Source organism: Indicator indicator, chromosome 14 (assembly GCF_027791375.1).
Source record: "Indicator indicator isolate 239-I01 chromosome 14, UM_Iind_1.1, whole genome shotgun sequence".
In the NCBI taxonomy this organism is placed as follows: Eukaryota; Metazoa; Chordata; class Aves; order Piciformes; family Indicatoridae; genus Indicator; species Indicator indicator.
This window is the reverse complement of record NC_072023.1, coordinates 23393954-23410511: the sequence shown is the minus strand read 5'-3', so window position 1 is coordinate 23410511 and position 16558 is coordinate 23393954. Positions and strand designations below refer to the sequence as shown.

At 46.0% G+C, this 16558-nt stretch overlaps 1 protein-coding gene across 1 annotated transcript in view; it reads left to right on the top strand.

Moving 5' to 3' along the window:
* CALD1 (caldesmon 1) overlaps positions 1 to 16558 on the top strand; it is a 160370-nt gene that overhangs the window by 107913 nt on the left and 35899 nt on the right. Inside the window, exons 3-5 of the mRNA XM_054386507.1 lie at positions 11152 to 11298; positions 13093 to 14068; positions 14758 to 14841. Of these exons, the coding sequence (XP_054242482.1) occupies positions 11152 to 11298; positions 13093 to 14068; positions 14758 to 14841 (1207 nt within the window). The remainder of the gene's footprint in view (positions 1 to 11151; positions 11299 to 13092; positions 14069 to 14757; positions 14842 to 16558) is intronic.

Below are 16558 nucleotides of genomic sequence, written 5' to 3'. Positions count from 1 at the left end.
AAAATCACAGAATGTTAGGGGCTGGAAGGGACCTTGAAAGCTCATCCAGTCCAACCCCCCTGCCAGAGCAGGATCACCTAGAGCAGGTCACACAGTATGCATCCAGGCAGGTTTTGAATATCTTCAGAGAAGACTATTTCATAGTTTTCCAGAGGACTGTGTGGATATCTGCGTAATTTGACCACTAAGGAGTATTTTCTGGGTAGCTCTGGTGAATGGGTGGGTGAAAAAAATATCTGTGATACTCTAGAGTGTACTCAAATTGTCCACACTTAAGCGATAATGGAATTTTGCCAAGCTGTGTCTATAATGAGCCCAAGGATTTGTATTTTACTGTACTGTAGCTCCCCAAAAGGCATCTATCTTAGTATGGAGATTGAAGAGATGGATGTTCCATCATTTCTTGTATCTTTAATCACCCTCACTGTTAAAACCTGTGCTTTGTTTCCAGTTTTAATGTGCCTGGGTTTAATTACCAGCCATTGGTTAGTTTCATTCACTTGTCTCTCCTATACTTGGTTTATGCAACACCAAAACCACCAGGTCCTCACCTCGCTCAATAAAATGTGTTTTACTAAAAAGTACCTCAGCTGCACATACAAGTCACCTAAAGTTCCAAAAAGTACAGGGTTACTCAGGCAAGCCTGAGTGATGCATCTCTTCTTCCAAGCAGGAAGGAGGATGGAATGAAGCAGAGAGAAGGCAGCCCTGATGCTCATCTCAGTTTCATTTATCCCACTAAATCCATAGAAAACATAGAATCATAGAATCAACAAGGTTGGAAAGGATCTCAGAGATCATCAAGTCCAACCTATCACCCAGCACCTCATGACTACTAAACCATGGCTTCAAGTGCCACATCCAATCCTTTTTTGAACACCTCCAGGGATGGTGACTCCACCATCTCCCTGGGCAGCACATTCCAATGGCAGATCACTCTTTCTGGGAAGAATTTTCTCCTCACCTCCAGCCTAAACTTCCCCTGGCACAGCCTGAGACAGTGTCCTGTGCCTGGGAGAAGAGACCAACCCCCCAAGCTGGCTACAACCTGCTTTCAGGCAGTTGTAAAGAGCCATAAGGTCTCCCCTGAGCCTCTCTTCTCCAGGCTAAACACCCCCAGCTCCCTCAGCCTCTCCTCACAGGGCTGTGCTCCAGACCTCTCCCCAGCCTCGTTGCCCTTCTCTGGACATGTTCAAGTGTCTCAATATCCTTCTTAAATTGAGGAGCCCAGAACTGGACACATCTTCATAGTCTCCACAGAAATGCTTTAGTTTTGAATATCTGAGAGAAAAGCTGATCTTACACTGTTTCCTAGTGGCAAATATCTTGACTTTAACAAAATGTGTGCTTCCAAGCAAGATGGAAAGCAGCCACTCACTAGACAGTGACTTTGACCCTTAACCTTACAGGGTATCTCTTCTTTTGGAACATAATTCATATAACCCTATCTCAGGTTGTTTTCCAAAGTCAGATTTGACCACATTCAAGAACTACCAGAAGAGTTACAGGACTGTCACTACAATATTAAACTATATTCCTGCTTTTGTTCTCACAGTTACACCCTGTGATAGGACAAGGGGCAATGGATGGAAACTACAGCACAGGAGGTTCCACCTCAACAGAAGGAAGAATTTCCTTGCTGTAAGGGTCACAGAGCACTGGAAGAGGCTCCCCAGAGAGGCTGTGGAGTCTCCTTCCCTGGAGACTTTCAAGCCCTGACTGGATGTGTGACCTTCACTGGGTTCTATGGTCCTGCTCTGGCAAGGGGGTTGAACTCGAAGACCTTCAGAGAAATCCTTTCCAACCCCTAACATCCTGTGATCCTGTGATATTTAATGCCAAAAAAATGGTGCATGTCAAATGGAGAAATATGTGAAAAATATTGGTGTTAATACCAGCTTTCATGCACAGCATTGGGCTGAAGGCTGTGGTGATAATGTCTGCATGACTCCAGCATAATCCTCCTCTTTTCACTCACTACATCTTGCTGAAATGTGAGCATTTTGGACTGAATTTCTGCTTGTTCCCTCATAAAAATGAATCTTCCTGTGCAGATCTGAGAAGAATGCTGGCAGCTCTTATTGACGTATGGAGGAAAGATTAGAAGAAGCAGTTTTGCCCAAAACTGCCTCCCTCTTTCCCCCTCCCCCTTTTCACCACATTTTTACAGAATCACAGAATGTTAGGCGCTGGAAGGGACCTTGAAAGCTCATCCAGTCCAACCCCCCTGCCAGAGCAGGAGCACCTAGAGCAGATCACACAGGAACACATCCAGGCTGGTTTTGAATATCTCCAGAGAAGGAGACTCCACAACCCCCCTGGGCAGCCTGTTCCAGTGTTCTGTCACCCTCACAAGGAAAACATTTTTCTTCATGTTTCCATGGCACTTCCTATGCCTCAACTTCCACCATTGCCCCTTGTGCTGGCATTGGGCATCACCCAGCCTCTTGGCACTCACCCTGCACATCTTTAACAACATGAATAAGATCATGCCTCAGGCTCCTCCTCTCCAAGCTACAGAGCCCTCAGCTCCCTCAGGCTCTCTTCATAAGGAAGATGTTCCACTCCCTTCATCATTTCTGTGGCTCTGCTCTGGACTCTTTCAAGCAGTTCCCTGAGGTCCTTCTTGAACTGAATGGCCCAGACCTGGACACAATATTCCAGATGTGGCCTCACCAGGGCAGAGTAGATGAGGAGGAGAACCTCTCCCGACCTACTAAACACAGCCCTTCTAATCCACCCCAGGATGCCATTGACCTTCTTGGCCACAAGAGCACATTGCTGGCTCATGATCAACCTCCCATCCACTAGGACCCCCAGGTCCTTTCCCCTTCACCGCTCTCCAGCAGGTCAGACCCCAACCTATACTGATCTAAGGGGCTGTTCTTTCCCAGCTGCAAGACTCTACCCTTGCCCTTGTTGAATTTCATTCCATTTCTCTGTGCCCAAGTCTCCAGCCTGGCTAGGTCTTGCTGAATGGCAGCACAACCCTCCTGTGTGTCAGCAGCTCCTCCCAGTTTGGTGTCATCAGCGTTCTGAACACAGCTGACATTTGACACACAAAGCTTGGCAGGAGACATAATCCTCTGTGTGCGTTTGGGTTGTTTTGGTTTGGTTTCTTTTTTGAGGTGAAGTTTGATCGGTTGTTTATGGCCAGATCTTGAAGCCTGCCTATCATAACACAAATTAAATGAACAATAACAATAATAAAAGTAAAACATATGTAATCACAAATCAAATTGGACCAAATATCAACAGTGACACAAGAGCACTCCCCCTGTGGGTATCAGAACAAAGTTGTTCTCATCCCACCCATCCTTTCAGGAAGAGGGCCATGAGGATGATCAGAGGACTGAAGCACCTCTCCTATGAGGACAGACTGAAAGAGTTGGGTCTGCTCAGTCTGGAGAAGAGAAGGCTCCAAGGTGACCTTCTTGTGGCCTTCCAGTATCTGAAGGGGGCTACAAGAAAGCTGGGGAGGGACTTTTTAGGCTATCAGGTAGTGACAGGACTGGAGGGAATGGAATGAAGCTGGAAGTGGGGAGATTCAGGCTGGATGTGAGGAAGAGGTTCTTCCCCATGAGAGTGGTGAGAGCCTGGAATGGGTTGTCCAGGGAGGTGGTTGAGGCCCCATCCCTGGAGGTGTTTGCAGCCAGGCTGGATGAGGCTCTGGCCAGCCTGCTGGAGTGTGAGGTGTCCCTGGCCATGGCAGGGGGTTTGGAACTGGATGATCCTTGTGGTCTCTTTCTAACTCTGACTGATTCTATGATTCTGTGATTCTAAGAGCCTGGGTAAATAGAAGGTCTTTCTAAGAGCAGAAGGGCAACAAAGTCAGCTTCTGTAGGTTGAGTCTGGCAGCGAAATTTGTCATCAAGGACATTTCGCTGATGCCCTCCATCTGCCACCAATTTGGAGATATACAAGTGAATGGATGTTGCTTCAGCTGCTCTGATGTTAGGTAATGAAAGGTAAAGGTCTTAGAAGAAGATTAAGTTGCAAGTGATTTTGCAGCAGTTTGAGGGTGATGGAGCACTGAAGCAGGATACCCAGAGAAGTTGTGGAGTCTCCTTCTCTGGAGACCTTCAAAACCTGCCTGGACATGTTCCTGTGTGTCCTGCCCTTGGTGATCCTCCTCTGGCAAGGGGGATTGGGCTAGATGATCTTTTGAGGTCCCTTTCAACATGTAACATTCTGTGATTCTCTGATACAGGATGAATGATCTCATTTCTCAGGGTGGACCAGAGAGAAAACAACTCTGTTTGTAAAGGTTTCTAGATAACAAAGTTGTGTGGAAAAGAGCTTGCTGAATAGGTAGTTGCATCTAATTGGGGTAGGTATTCAGGGGGTAGTGCTATGAATGCAAGGTGGTTTTGCAGGCAGGAGAAAGGAAAGGCAGACTGGCATTTGAGTGGATCGTGGGGGAAAGAAGAGGAACATCTAGGCTGCCTGTTTAGGGTATAAAAGGACTCTTTTTTGTTCTGTTTGGAAGATTTTCACTTATTTCTGACACCCTTAGGGCAGAATCAAAGTTCAGATCCACAGCTCTTCTTTCTCCCTGCCTCCTCCAGAATGGAGTAGTGTGGTACAACTTAAATTAGGCACTGTGGGGGGTTTTGTATCCATATGAGTATTCAAGAATTTAGATTCATCATGCTTACCATACAGTTCATTGAGGGCAGGTAGTGCTATAAATGGGGAAGTTTCTCTTTCATTAGAGCATACACTGTTTAGAACAGGGACCAAATCTTCCCCTATCTGTGTATTGGGTACAAGCTAGAGCACAGAAGATACCACCTCAACACATGGAGACACTTCTTTCTGATGAGGGTCACAGAGCACTGGAACAGACTACCCAGAGAGGTTGTGGAGTCTCCTTCTCTGGAAACTTTCAAAACCTGCCTGGATGTGTTCCTGTGCATCCTGCCCTAGATGATCCTCCTTTGTCAGGGGGGTTGAACTCTGAAGGTCTCTTGATGATGATGATAATGATGATGATAATAATGATAATGATGATGATAATAATGATAATAATAACATCAACAACAGTAATAATAATAAACCAATAAATGTACTGGGCAATAAAGTGTAAATTCAAAGTGCGTTAGATAATGTTTGAACTGGTTCGAGGTTTCAAGAGGAAAACCAGCTGAAGCTGAACTGCACTGAAATGGTTTCAGCCCCATAATCATAGTAGATGTTACCAAGTTTCTTACTAGGTTATCACTTTGTTTAACTTCTGTGTTCAACATAAAAATAAAGGGTATCAAATCTCTGAAGAAGTTCTGAGGCTGAAGGCCTTAATGCCTGCATTCCCAGTCCAGCACAGTTGTTTTCTAGGCTGCAGAGCCCCCATTCAGTCTGGGTGTAACATTATAGACTTAACTCAAATAATCAGGTGATCTGTTGTTGACTTCAGCTTTCATCAGTCCTGGAGATATAAATCTACCCTACCTGCTCAACAAGGCAGAAGGTCTGTTGTTACTTCTTATCCCCAGCTAGCATGTTGGGAAATGCCCTCTGACACAGATGAGACATTCAGTTTCCTGTGCTTGAGTTGTGCTGTGCGGGAAGTACAATAGGCTTGGCACTAATGCTTTCCTAGAGCAACTTACCTATAATGCACAAAGGTTACACTGCTTTTCCTCATGGCAGAAACATAGAATCACAAAATCACAGGATTATTGAGGCTGGAAAAGACCTCTGAGATCATCAAATCCAGCCTATGACCTAACACCACCACATCGACCAGACCACATCACTGAGTGCCACATCCAAACTTTCCTTCAACACCTTCAGGGACAGCGACTTCACCACCTCCCTGGGCAGTCCATTCCAGTGTCTGATTCCCATTTCCATGAAGAAGTGCTTCCTAACATCCAACCTAAACTTCCTCTGGCACAGCTTCAGGCCATGCCCTCTGATCTTGTCACAAGCTGCCTGGGAGAAGAGGTAGTTGTAGAATGTGATAAGGTCCACCCTGAGTCTCCTCTTCTCCAGGCTAAACAACCCCATCTCCCTCATCCTCTCCTCATCAGACTTTCCCTCCAGTCCCTTCCCCAGTCTCATTGCTCTCCTCTGGACCTGCTCCAGCACCTCAAAATCTTTCTTGCAGTGAGGGGCCCAGAGCTGCACACAGTGCTCCAGGTGAGGTCTCACCAGTGCTGAGCACAAGGGCAGAATTCCATCCCTAGTGCTGCTGGCCACACTGTTCCTGGTCCAGGCCCAGCTGGGCACACTGCTGGCTCATGTCCAGCTGTTATCCCTCTGTGCCAGGCTGCTCTCCAGCCACTCATCCCCCAGCCTGTAGTGCTTCATGGGGTTATTGTGGCCAAAGTGTAGGAGCCTGCACTTGGCAAAAGTGAAGGTAACCAGGAGAAGCAGCCAACACTCTAACTGTGGTGGTGCTTTCTTTTCCTTTTAGTTGACATTTAGACCAAGAGCATGTTATCTTTGGTAACAAGGTGTAGGACAGTTTCCAAGTCACCACCTTTTCATCTGAACAGCTAATAAGAGATGTCACCTATCAGGAGGCTTGGCATCCCTCTGTGAGATCGTGCAGTGCTGTGCTCACACTGCCTGAGGCAGCTGCAACAGCTAATGTAGAGAGGCAGTAGCTAGCAAAGACTTTGAACTGTTCTGCAGAAGGTGACAAATGGATGTAGGGTTAGTGTAGCTTCATTGTGGGGTGTGGATGTGTGCTGTGTGGTTTCTCCAGGGGTGGAGAAAAAACACAGGCCAGTGTAGATTGCAAGATTTCCATCTGTCTGATGCACAGAGCTGAAACCTTGGAGTTGTACTTTATATTATTTGTTTACTCTTTTCTAAATAATGTCAAAGATGTGGTTGAGGCCTCTTCCCAAGGTGGGCCTGGGCAACCTGATCTAGTGGAAGATGTCCCTGCTGACTGCAGGGAAGTTGGACTGGATGACCTTTGGAGGTCCCTTCCAACCCAGACCATTCTATGATTCTAGTAGGCAAGTGGACAGTAAGAGCTGTCTGAAGAGCTCCCAAATAGACTTTGCTTGTTGGCAGGTAGCAGAGGAGAACTGTAACAGTGGAAGAGTGAAGGTCAGTCTTCACACTCTCAGTGAAGGGTGCATGAATTCATGTGTCTGCCTGTGGTGTACTTTCCATGTGACATCAGCTTGGCACTCTAAGCAGCAGAGGAGGAGGAAGCTACTTAGACAACTAAGCAAAAGAGGGGGATGTCAAGTGAGAGTGAACAAACTCAGTGCATGAGGATTGAGAGGATGGTGAGATGAGCACTGTAGTCAGCAGAGCATATTTTTCCAGGGGCAGAAATGCCATTTGTCTAACTTGCACCATCTCCTCAGTGACTGAATGGAAAGTCAATGACAGTTGGGATGACTGTGTTGAATTGTTTCACAACTGACCCTGCTGTCAGTTTGCTCACAGCATGGTCCTTAGACCATTAATAGGCACAGCCAGCCTGAACCTACATTTTCAGCCTTTTCTGCTGGCAGTCTATGGTGGGTAATCATAGAATTGTCAGGGACACCTCACACTACATCAGGTTGCTCAGAGCCACATCGAGCCTGGCTGCAAAAACCTCCAGGAATGAGGCTTCCACCACCTCCCTAGGCAACAACTTCTTCCTAACATCCAATCTGAATCTACCCATTTCTAGTTTTGTTCCATTCCCCCCAGTCCTATCATTACCTGCCACCCTAAAAAGTCCCTCCCCAGCTTTCTTGTAGCCCCCTTCAGATACTGGAAGGCCACAAGAAGGTCTCCTTGGAGCCTTGTCTTCTCCAGACTGAGCAACCCCAACTCTCTCAGTCTGTCAGATTGCCTCCACCAGCAATTGTATTTGCAAGGCAAGTAAAACACTCTGTAGAAGCACTATCTGGGAAGAAGGGTGAAGGTAGTTGTAAAGAAAATGTGGTATGAGTCTGTAAAATAATCCTACTAGTTAATCTAACTATTGCCAGTGGATGTTTCATGCATCTGTGCTGGTGAACAGAATCGAACACCTCAGGTGATGTGCATGGGTGGAGCCCCCAGCTGCTGTGCTTGTTCCCTGGAGGACACTGCTGTGGCATGCAGCGAAGCAATGGCTATACTTAAAAGGATATTGAGAGAGATTGTCAGCTTTCTTAGCAGATGATCTATGTGCTGTGTGTCCAAGGACAGGAAATGCATCTCTGTTTTTGTTGGACTGATTTCATGGGTACCATTTTGTGGGAGTTTTTGCTTAGGGAATTTTTTTCCCCTTTTCCTTTTTTTAGTTTTCTGAGCAACCAGTGGTTTTAAAGAGGCATTTAAAAGGGCTTTTAAAAGTGGTCGTTCTTGCTGTGTAGGAGTGTTCTGTGTGGGTATGGAGAACAGAACAAACTACTTCATCCTGCTGTGGTCTCACTGCAAGGACAAATCGACTGAATTGTGGCCATTATCCAGCTGCCACAGGCTAAGAGCAGACTGCCCTCTCTCTTCTGTGCCCTTACTTTTGGAGTTCAGAGCCAAAAGATCATAGTTTTTTTGCAGCCAGAAAATCTTACCACCAAATGAGATATCTATGGTCACTTTGCTCATGCAGTTTCACTCCAGAGAGAGCCTCTTCCTTCTGCAAATTAAAGGCACCATTGGTTTATTATTTCATTCATATGCCTTCTGTTCTGGACCAAATGAAATGTTGATTCTCCTTTTAAATTGCTTACAATTGACAGGAAGTGTTTCTCCTTGCCTTCCTAGTGCCACCTCTAGTGCTTTTGATTTGTCTTCTTCCTTCTTTCTCTTCCCCCATCTGTGATGCTTCATGGCTGTACTGCTCATGATTTTCACCCTCTTTGAGAGGAGTTGTTTCTACAAAGCTTCAAGCTCTGGAGTGGAGCATGGAAGTAACAAAGCAAATCCTTCAGTGCACTGAGGGTGAAAATCCTCTTCTAGGTCTGGTAAGTGGCTCAGCCACGTTGGGTTTTTAACTTCAGTTTTAAGTTTTTAAAGTACAATTGAGACAATTGAATGCCTGCTGATCCTATACTTCACCCTGCCTTCAGCAAAGGAGAAAAGTAGTACAAGAACAAGGTGATAGGATAGCCTTGGACACAAGGAGTCTGATTCATGAGTAAATAAAAATCATAGAATCACAGAAACATTCAGGTTGGAAAAGACCCTCAGGATAACCAAGCCCAACCCAGAACCCTACCCTACAAGGTTCACCCTGAAACCATATCCCCAGGCACCACATCCAAACCACCTTTAAACACAATCAGGGTTGGTGACTCCACCACCTCCCCGGGCAGCACATTCCAATGCCTGACCACTCCTTCTGTGAATTTTTTTTCCTACTGTCCAGTCTAAACCTACCCAGTCACAGCTTGAGGCCGTTCCCTCTTGTTCCATCACTAATTACCTGTGAGAAGAGACCAGCACCAACCTCTCCACAACCTCCTTTCAGGTAGTTGTAGAGAGCCAGGAGGTCTCCCCTCAGCCTCCTCTTTTTCACACTAACCATCCCCAGCTCCTTCAGTCACTCTCCATCAAATTTATTCTCCAGGCCCTTCGCAGCTTCCTTGCCCTCCTCTGCCCTGGCTCCAGCACCTCCACATCTCTCTTGGATTGAGGTGCCCAAAACTGGACACAACACTTGAGGTGTGGCCTCACCAGAGCTGAGTCCCAGGGGACAGTCACCTCTCTGCTCCTGCTGGACACAGCATTGAGTTGCTTTTATTCCTTGAAATGCAAGCTTTAACTGTGCTTGTTTTGGTGCAGAACTGAGGTTTTTTTTTTTTTTTTTTGTCTTTTGGTTTTTGTTTTTTTTTTTTTCTCTGTGGCTGTATATATATCTGAAATGTGTGACTATGTAAGGAAGGGTGACTTCTTAACCATCATGTATCAATCCAATGCTGGTGGAAGCAAAGTAAATGGATGTCCTGACTGGGTCTGGCATGTGCTAGCTTCCTATTTGACTTTCCCTGCACAAAATTGGAAGAGGAATGCAGGCCTTTCCCTTTGTCTCACACAGTAACAATGCACCTCAGCAAAGATTTGAATGGGCTGCAGGATTATTAGGATTGTAGTATCTTGCTTTCCTTTTCAAGTAGGATGAAACTAAATGTAGTCATCTGTTGGGTTAGAGGAGCACAATGGGGTCTCAGCTGTGGGCTTTCATCACAGCAGCAGTCTTGTATTATTTGGCCTGGCAGGGCTCTGGCTTACAAAAATTTTGTAGGTGTCAGATGTTTGGCACTCAGAAGCAGGCACTGAGAGCTGTTGTCACACTTCACAGTATCACAGTCTCACAGTATATCAGAGGTTGGAAGGGACCTAAAGAGATCATCAGGTCCAACTCCCCTGCCAAAGCAGGATCACTTAGGGCAGCTGCACAGGAATGCATCCAGGTGGGTTTGGAAAGTTTCCAGGAAAGGAGACTCCACAACCCCCCTGAGCAGCCTGCTCCAGGGCTCTGTCACCCTCACTGTAAAGAAGTTTCTCCTCATGTTGTTTCTTGCCTTATTAGTGTGTACCAGTGAAAAGAGCCTGGCCCCCTCCACTTGACTCCCACCCCTCAGATATTGATAGACATTGATCAGATCCCCTCTCAGCCTTCTCTTCTCCAGACTAAACAGCCCCAGGGCTCTCAGGCTTTCTTCACAGGGGAGATGCTGAAGTGCCCTAAGCATCCTCGTAGCTCTCTGTGTGTCATCTTCATGGCTCTCCATGTGTCATCCTTGTGTCTCCCTGCTTTCTAGTCTTTCAGTGTCAGAGTGCTGTCACCATTTTCAGCCTGTGATATTTAGAGGAGGCTAATGAAAAGCTGTTTGGCTAAGTCAGATCTCAATTATGGGGGGTCTGAGCGATAGACAAACGCTGCTGTGTGCATTCTGGCAGGGTCATGGTGCAGTCTATCAGGATGTTCGCTCAGCTATAGAGCTGGGCCTTTGTGGTCTTGGTATTTTCTAGGAGCAAACTGGAAGTGTGATGTGGCTGCTGAGACTCCTTTGTCAAGTTCATTTCTGAAGAAACCCAAAGCAAGCTTTGAAATGCTACATCCCAGCTTCTCAGAATATTTTCTATGGAGCAGCCACTGAAGCCATGCTTACTGTGCTCTGCTTTTTGTAATTTTTTTCAGTCACAGTGTCCTACATGCTATAGCCCTTTCATTTCCTTACCCCTAATTCTCTGTTGCAGTCTGTCCTACCAAAGGAATGATGATGATGAGGAAGAAGCTGCCAGGGAACGTCGCAGACGGGCTCGACAGGAGAGGCTGCGGCAGATGGAAGAAGGAGACCTGTCAGGAGAAGTAACAGAGAAAACAGATACTAATACCCAAAACAGGTAAATGTCTGTTGTTTTTTACTGACAAGTCAACAGTGACTTTTGTTCAGAGTACCAAAGTGTCTTGAAGAAGTCAGTTTTGCTACTTACATTTTAAGCATTGGGTTTGGCCTGACACTGTGAGGTGTGCCTGGCTGTGTCTACACAGTGGGTGGAAGCATCACTGAAGCTGAGTTAGAGGCTGTGCTCATTACCCATTCCCAGGGTGCCCTCAGGGCTGTCTAAGGGGTATGGACTGAAACCTTTCTGATGTATCCTGCTCTCAGATTCCCTCAGGCATGACTCTGTCTGGCCTCACAAACCTCTACGTCTTTTGTCCTGTTTAAGAGGGGCCATGGTGTCATAGGACCAAGGCATATGGAATTGGTGGACACCAACCAGCATTCAGCTGAAACATGCTTGTAAGGTGCTAGATGTGAGTGCTAGACCTTAGCCCTCATCTGGTGTTGTCAGGGCCATACAGCTATAAACAGCAGAAAAGTTAATGGAGTGAGGTATCACTTGACACAAGTTGAGTAGGCAGAGCTTCCCTTCCAGTCTGTCCATCATTTATTCAGCTTCACACAGTCACAAGTAATACATCCAGATTTTCAGTAGCCATTGCACAATAAACATTGTTATATCTAGTTAATAGATCACAGAATCACAGAATGGTCTGGCTTGGAAGGGATCTTCAAAGCTCATCCAGTCCAACCCCCTCTGCAGTCAGCAAGGGCATCCCCAACTAGATCAGACTGCCCAGAGCCCTGTTGAGCCTGACCTTGAATATGTCCAGGGATGGGGCCCCAACCACCTCCCCAGGCAATGTGTTCCACTGTTCCACCACCCTCATGGTAAAGATCTTGTTCCTAACATCCAATATACAGATACTGAGCACAAGTAGCATTGTATTAAACCCAATGAGAATAGATATAGATAGGAAACCAGCATCATTTCTGCTTATAATTTATAATATGTTTTCCATGATAGAGGGGTAAAAAGAGCTAGAAAGAGGGAAGAAATCTGCACACAGGACATCTAGACCTTTTGGAAAAGGACTCCAGAAATTGAGAGTGAGATTCAGTCCTGGTACCTGCAGGTGTTAATCACAGGATTGTCAAGGTTGGAAGGTACCCCAAGGATAACCTAGTTCCAGCTCCCCCTGCCATGGGCAGGGACACCCTTCCCCCTTCCTTTGGATTACTGTGCTTACTGTGTTTTCTAGCAGATCTTTGTCCCTGTACAGACAATCATGTCACTGCAGCCTTATTTGCCAGACTATCCCAGTTATGGACTCTATCTGTGGATGTTGTTGCTGAACAGGAGTAGCTTCTTGTTGCTGGAGAAGCTCACTGAAGTCAGGAAGTATCTTGCTGTGTTGTTTCTTTCAAACCTTTGCCTGGTGGGAGGGTTGTGTGTAACACATGCATGCCTCAGGCCAAGATGAAGAAGACCTTAAAGCAACCTAAGGTCTTCCAAGTATTCTGCTGCAGGGTGCAGAAGAAAGGGATGATTTTTTTCAGGACTGTTCATCATCTTTCAGCTGCTCCAAGTGTCAGAGATCCTGTCAGTGCCTACTGAAGTCAGTAAGACTTCCTGGGGACGGTAGCAGCTGTTGGAGCTATCCCAGAAGGGAACCTTTCCAGACTCTGACATTGTGAAATGCTGTAGAAACGCCAAAATGAATCCCTGGAACCATTTTGCTAACATTTGAAGTATGCAACCTGTTGTGTTTTCAAACCACGGAATGATCTCAGTGTGTATGTTGTAAGAAAGGTCATTTTCTTTTCATGCAAAATTGTCACTTTTCTGTAGCGTGGCAGAAGAGGAACCCAAGCATGCTACAAGCACAAGGGGAGCAGATGATGAAGCTGCACTGCTGGAGAGACTGGCAAGACGGGAGGAGAGGCGCCAGAAACGTCTGCAGGAAGCTCTGGAACGTCAGAAGGAACTTGACCCTACGATGACAGATGAGAGCTTGTCACTGCCCAGCAGGAAAGCAGTGCCCGGCGCAGAAGAAAACGAGACCGCGGGAAAAGAGGAAAAGGCTGAAACGTGCCGAGGACGCTACGAGACTGAGGAGACAGAAACGGTTACCAAATCATACCAAAGGAACAACTGGAGGCAAGATGGGGAAGAAGAGGGGAAAAAAGAAGAGAAAGACAAGGAGGAGGTACAGGAGGAGAAACCCAAGGAGGTCCCCGTAGAGGAAAATCAGGTAGATGCGACAGCAGAAAAACCTACAGATAAGGGAGAGGTAGTAGAAACAAAAAATCTAGCGATGAATGCAGAGGAACACAAAGCAGAGAATGATACAAATGCTGTGCCAGAAGGGGGGCAGAGCATAACTGATGTTTTAGATAAAGAGAAGTTTAAGGATGAGGAAAAGGCTGAGGAGGAAAGAAAGCAAGCAGAAGAAAGGGAGAAACTTGAGGCGGAAGAAAGAGAGAGGTTAAAAGCAGAGGAAGAAAAGAAGGCAGCTGAGGAAAAACAGAAAGCAGAAGAGGAAAAGAGGGCAGCTGAGGAAAGGGAGAAGGCTAAGGCAGAAGAGGAGAGAAAGGCAGCTGAGGAAAGGGAGAAGGCTAAGGCAGAAGAGGAGAGAAAGGCAGCTGAGGAAAGGGAGAAGGCTAAGGCAGAAGAGGAGAAGAGGGCAGCTGAGGAAAAGGCTAAGCTAGAAGCAGAGAAATTACAGGAAAAACAAAAGATGGAAGAAAAGAAAATAGAAGAGAAACAGGTAAAAGAGAAGAAAGCACAAGAGGAAAAACCTCAAGCAGCTTTCCTAATAAAGCAGGTACAGTAAACATTTTGCACCAAAATAAGCCCACCTGTGGTTTGTGAGAAATGTAATGCAAGAAAAAAAATTTTTAAAAAGCACATTTGGAATTTCCTCACAGATCTATTCCTGCACTCAAGTGACTAACACCTATGCTCTCTGTCTTCCTCTCTCTTTTTGAATGTAGAGCTCCTTACTTTTGCTCACCAATAATGCCTGACCTCACTCCATCATTCAAAGGAAACCTTGCACGTTCAGACCTCTGCATGTTCCTTTTGCTGCCTTTTTGTTTGTTTGTTTTTGTTTTGTTTTGTTTTGTTTTTTTCTCCTCAGCTTCTATAAACTGGCTTAATGCAGTAACACATGAGGTGGAGCCATATGCATCCTGGCACCCAATATTGTGAGCACCTGGTAAAACACATGAGGAACGTGTGTGTTAAATGCTGTCACCAGATAGGGCTTTGCTGGAACGTGAAAGCATGAAGCCAAGCAAAAGAGAAAGGCCCAGATGGGGGAAGGAGAGCATTTGGAGAGGGTGGAGGGAGCACAGCTGCGCACGGAGATGTGGGCACAGCAGCACGGGATGGAGATGTGGCTGCACACAGGACTGGTAAATGAACACAGTGTGAAGAAGCAAAAGTGCAAACAGGTGTGATGTTTTCCTATTTAAAAAAAAAATAATAATCATTAAAAACCCAACAACAAAGGGGGAAGAAATAGAGATTAAAGTGGACCTTAAAAAGGAAAAGTTGCTGGATGAGAAGCTCCAACCTACCTCCAAAAAAGATCAGGTAACTTGTAAACCACTCACTTAGATGTTGTAGGGAAACCTTAACAGAAGGAATTGAAAGCTGCTTGTTCAGCAGAATACTTCAGTCTCTGCTTCACTTCCAGAGCATGGTTAACCCTGCTGAAGTAAACAGGGGTCAAGCTACTTATGTGCTTAACGTGAAATAAATGCTGAAGTATTTTGTTCTTTGGGGGCTTTAGAACCAAGTCCTGTTTGTCTTGGAAAAAATATTTTAGGAAACTCAGATCAGTTAAGAATGCAATGATGGTTTCCACCCTAGAGAAGAACTTTTCAGGACTGCAACAACTAATCATCCTTCTCTGATGTCCTCCCACTTTACTGTGAACTTTTCCCCTATGACTGAGACCTACTCTTGCAATAATAACAATAATTTAAATCATTATAATCTAGACCCTCTGGCCAACTGACTGCCTTAACTAAAGATTTTCCCCCAAAACTGCAATGCCCCATGATATCAATTTTGCATACCCAAGACTCTTATTTTGTTTTAAAGAGAAAAATCTTCAAAATTTACTGCATTGCATTTCCACTGTAAACACAGGAGCTGGTGCCATGGTGTTTTACTGTATGGTAAGTAAATGAGACTTGAGGACCATGTACTCTTCAGGTTACAGCTGGACACAATGTTTTGTAGCATCTATGCATTTGATTCAGTGCATCAGGTATCAAAATAGCCCCTGAGTCTAATCAGACATTGAGGCTGATCAATGCCTTGGAGGTTTTGACCTATCTGGGTTCAGCTGGGTCTGTGTGGCTTAAAGGGAGCCAGAGCACAGAGATCTAGTAGCAGGCAGCTTGCTACCTGTACATCTGCTTGGGAGCACTGAGGATGGTAGAGGATCCAGTCCAAGGGCCTTAACTGTTGGATTAATTTGGAACACACTGTAAATGCTTAGCTCAACCTCAGAGAGTGAGGAAGGCAAATCATGCCACATGGCTTGACTGTCATGGCTTGATTGTCCAAGGTATCATATTCTGAGTAAGATACACCTGAGACTGAAAAGGCAAATGAATCACAGAATCACAGAATTGTTAGGGTTAGAAGGGACCTCAAGGATCATCCAGTTCCACCCTCCCTGCCATGGCCAGGGACACCCCACACTACATCAGGTTGCTCAGAGCCACATCCAGCCTGGCCTTAAAAACCTCCAGGGATGAGGCTTCCACCACCTCCCTGGGCAACCTGTTCCAGTGTCTCACCACTCTCATGGTGAAGAATTTCTTCCTAACATCCAATCTGTATCTACCCATTTCTAGTATTGTTCCATCCCCCCAGTCCTGTCACTACTTGATAGCCTAAAAAGTCCCTCCCCAGCTTTCTTGTAGCCCCCTTCAGATACTGGAAGGCCACAAGAAGGTCATCTCAGAGCCTTCTCTTCTCCAGACTGAATAGCCCCGACTCTCTCAGTCTTTCTTCATAGCAGAGGAGCTCCAGCCCTCTGATCATCCTTGTGGCCCTTCTCTGGACACATTGGAGCACATCCAGATCCTTCTAGTAACTGGGGCTCCAGAACTGGACACAGTGCTCCAGGTGTGGTGTCACCAGAGTGGAGCAGAGGGGGAGAATCACCTCCCTCACCCTGCTGGCCACACTTCACTTGCTGCAGCCCAGGATGTGATTGGCTTTCTGTGCTCACTGCTGGTTCATGTTGAGCTTATCCACCAGCACCCTCAAGTCCTTTTCTTCAGGGCTGCTT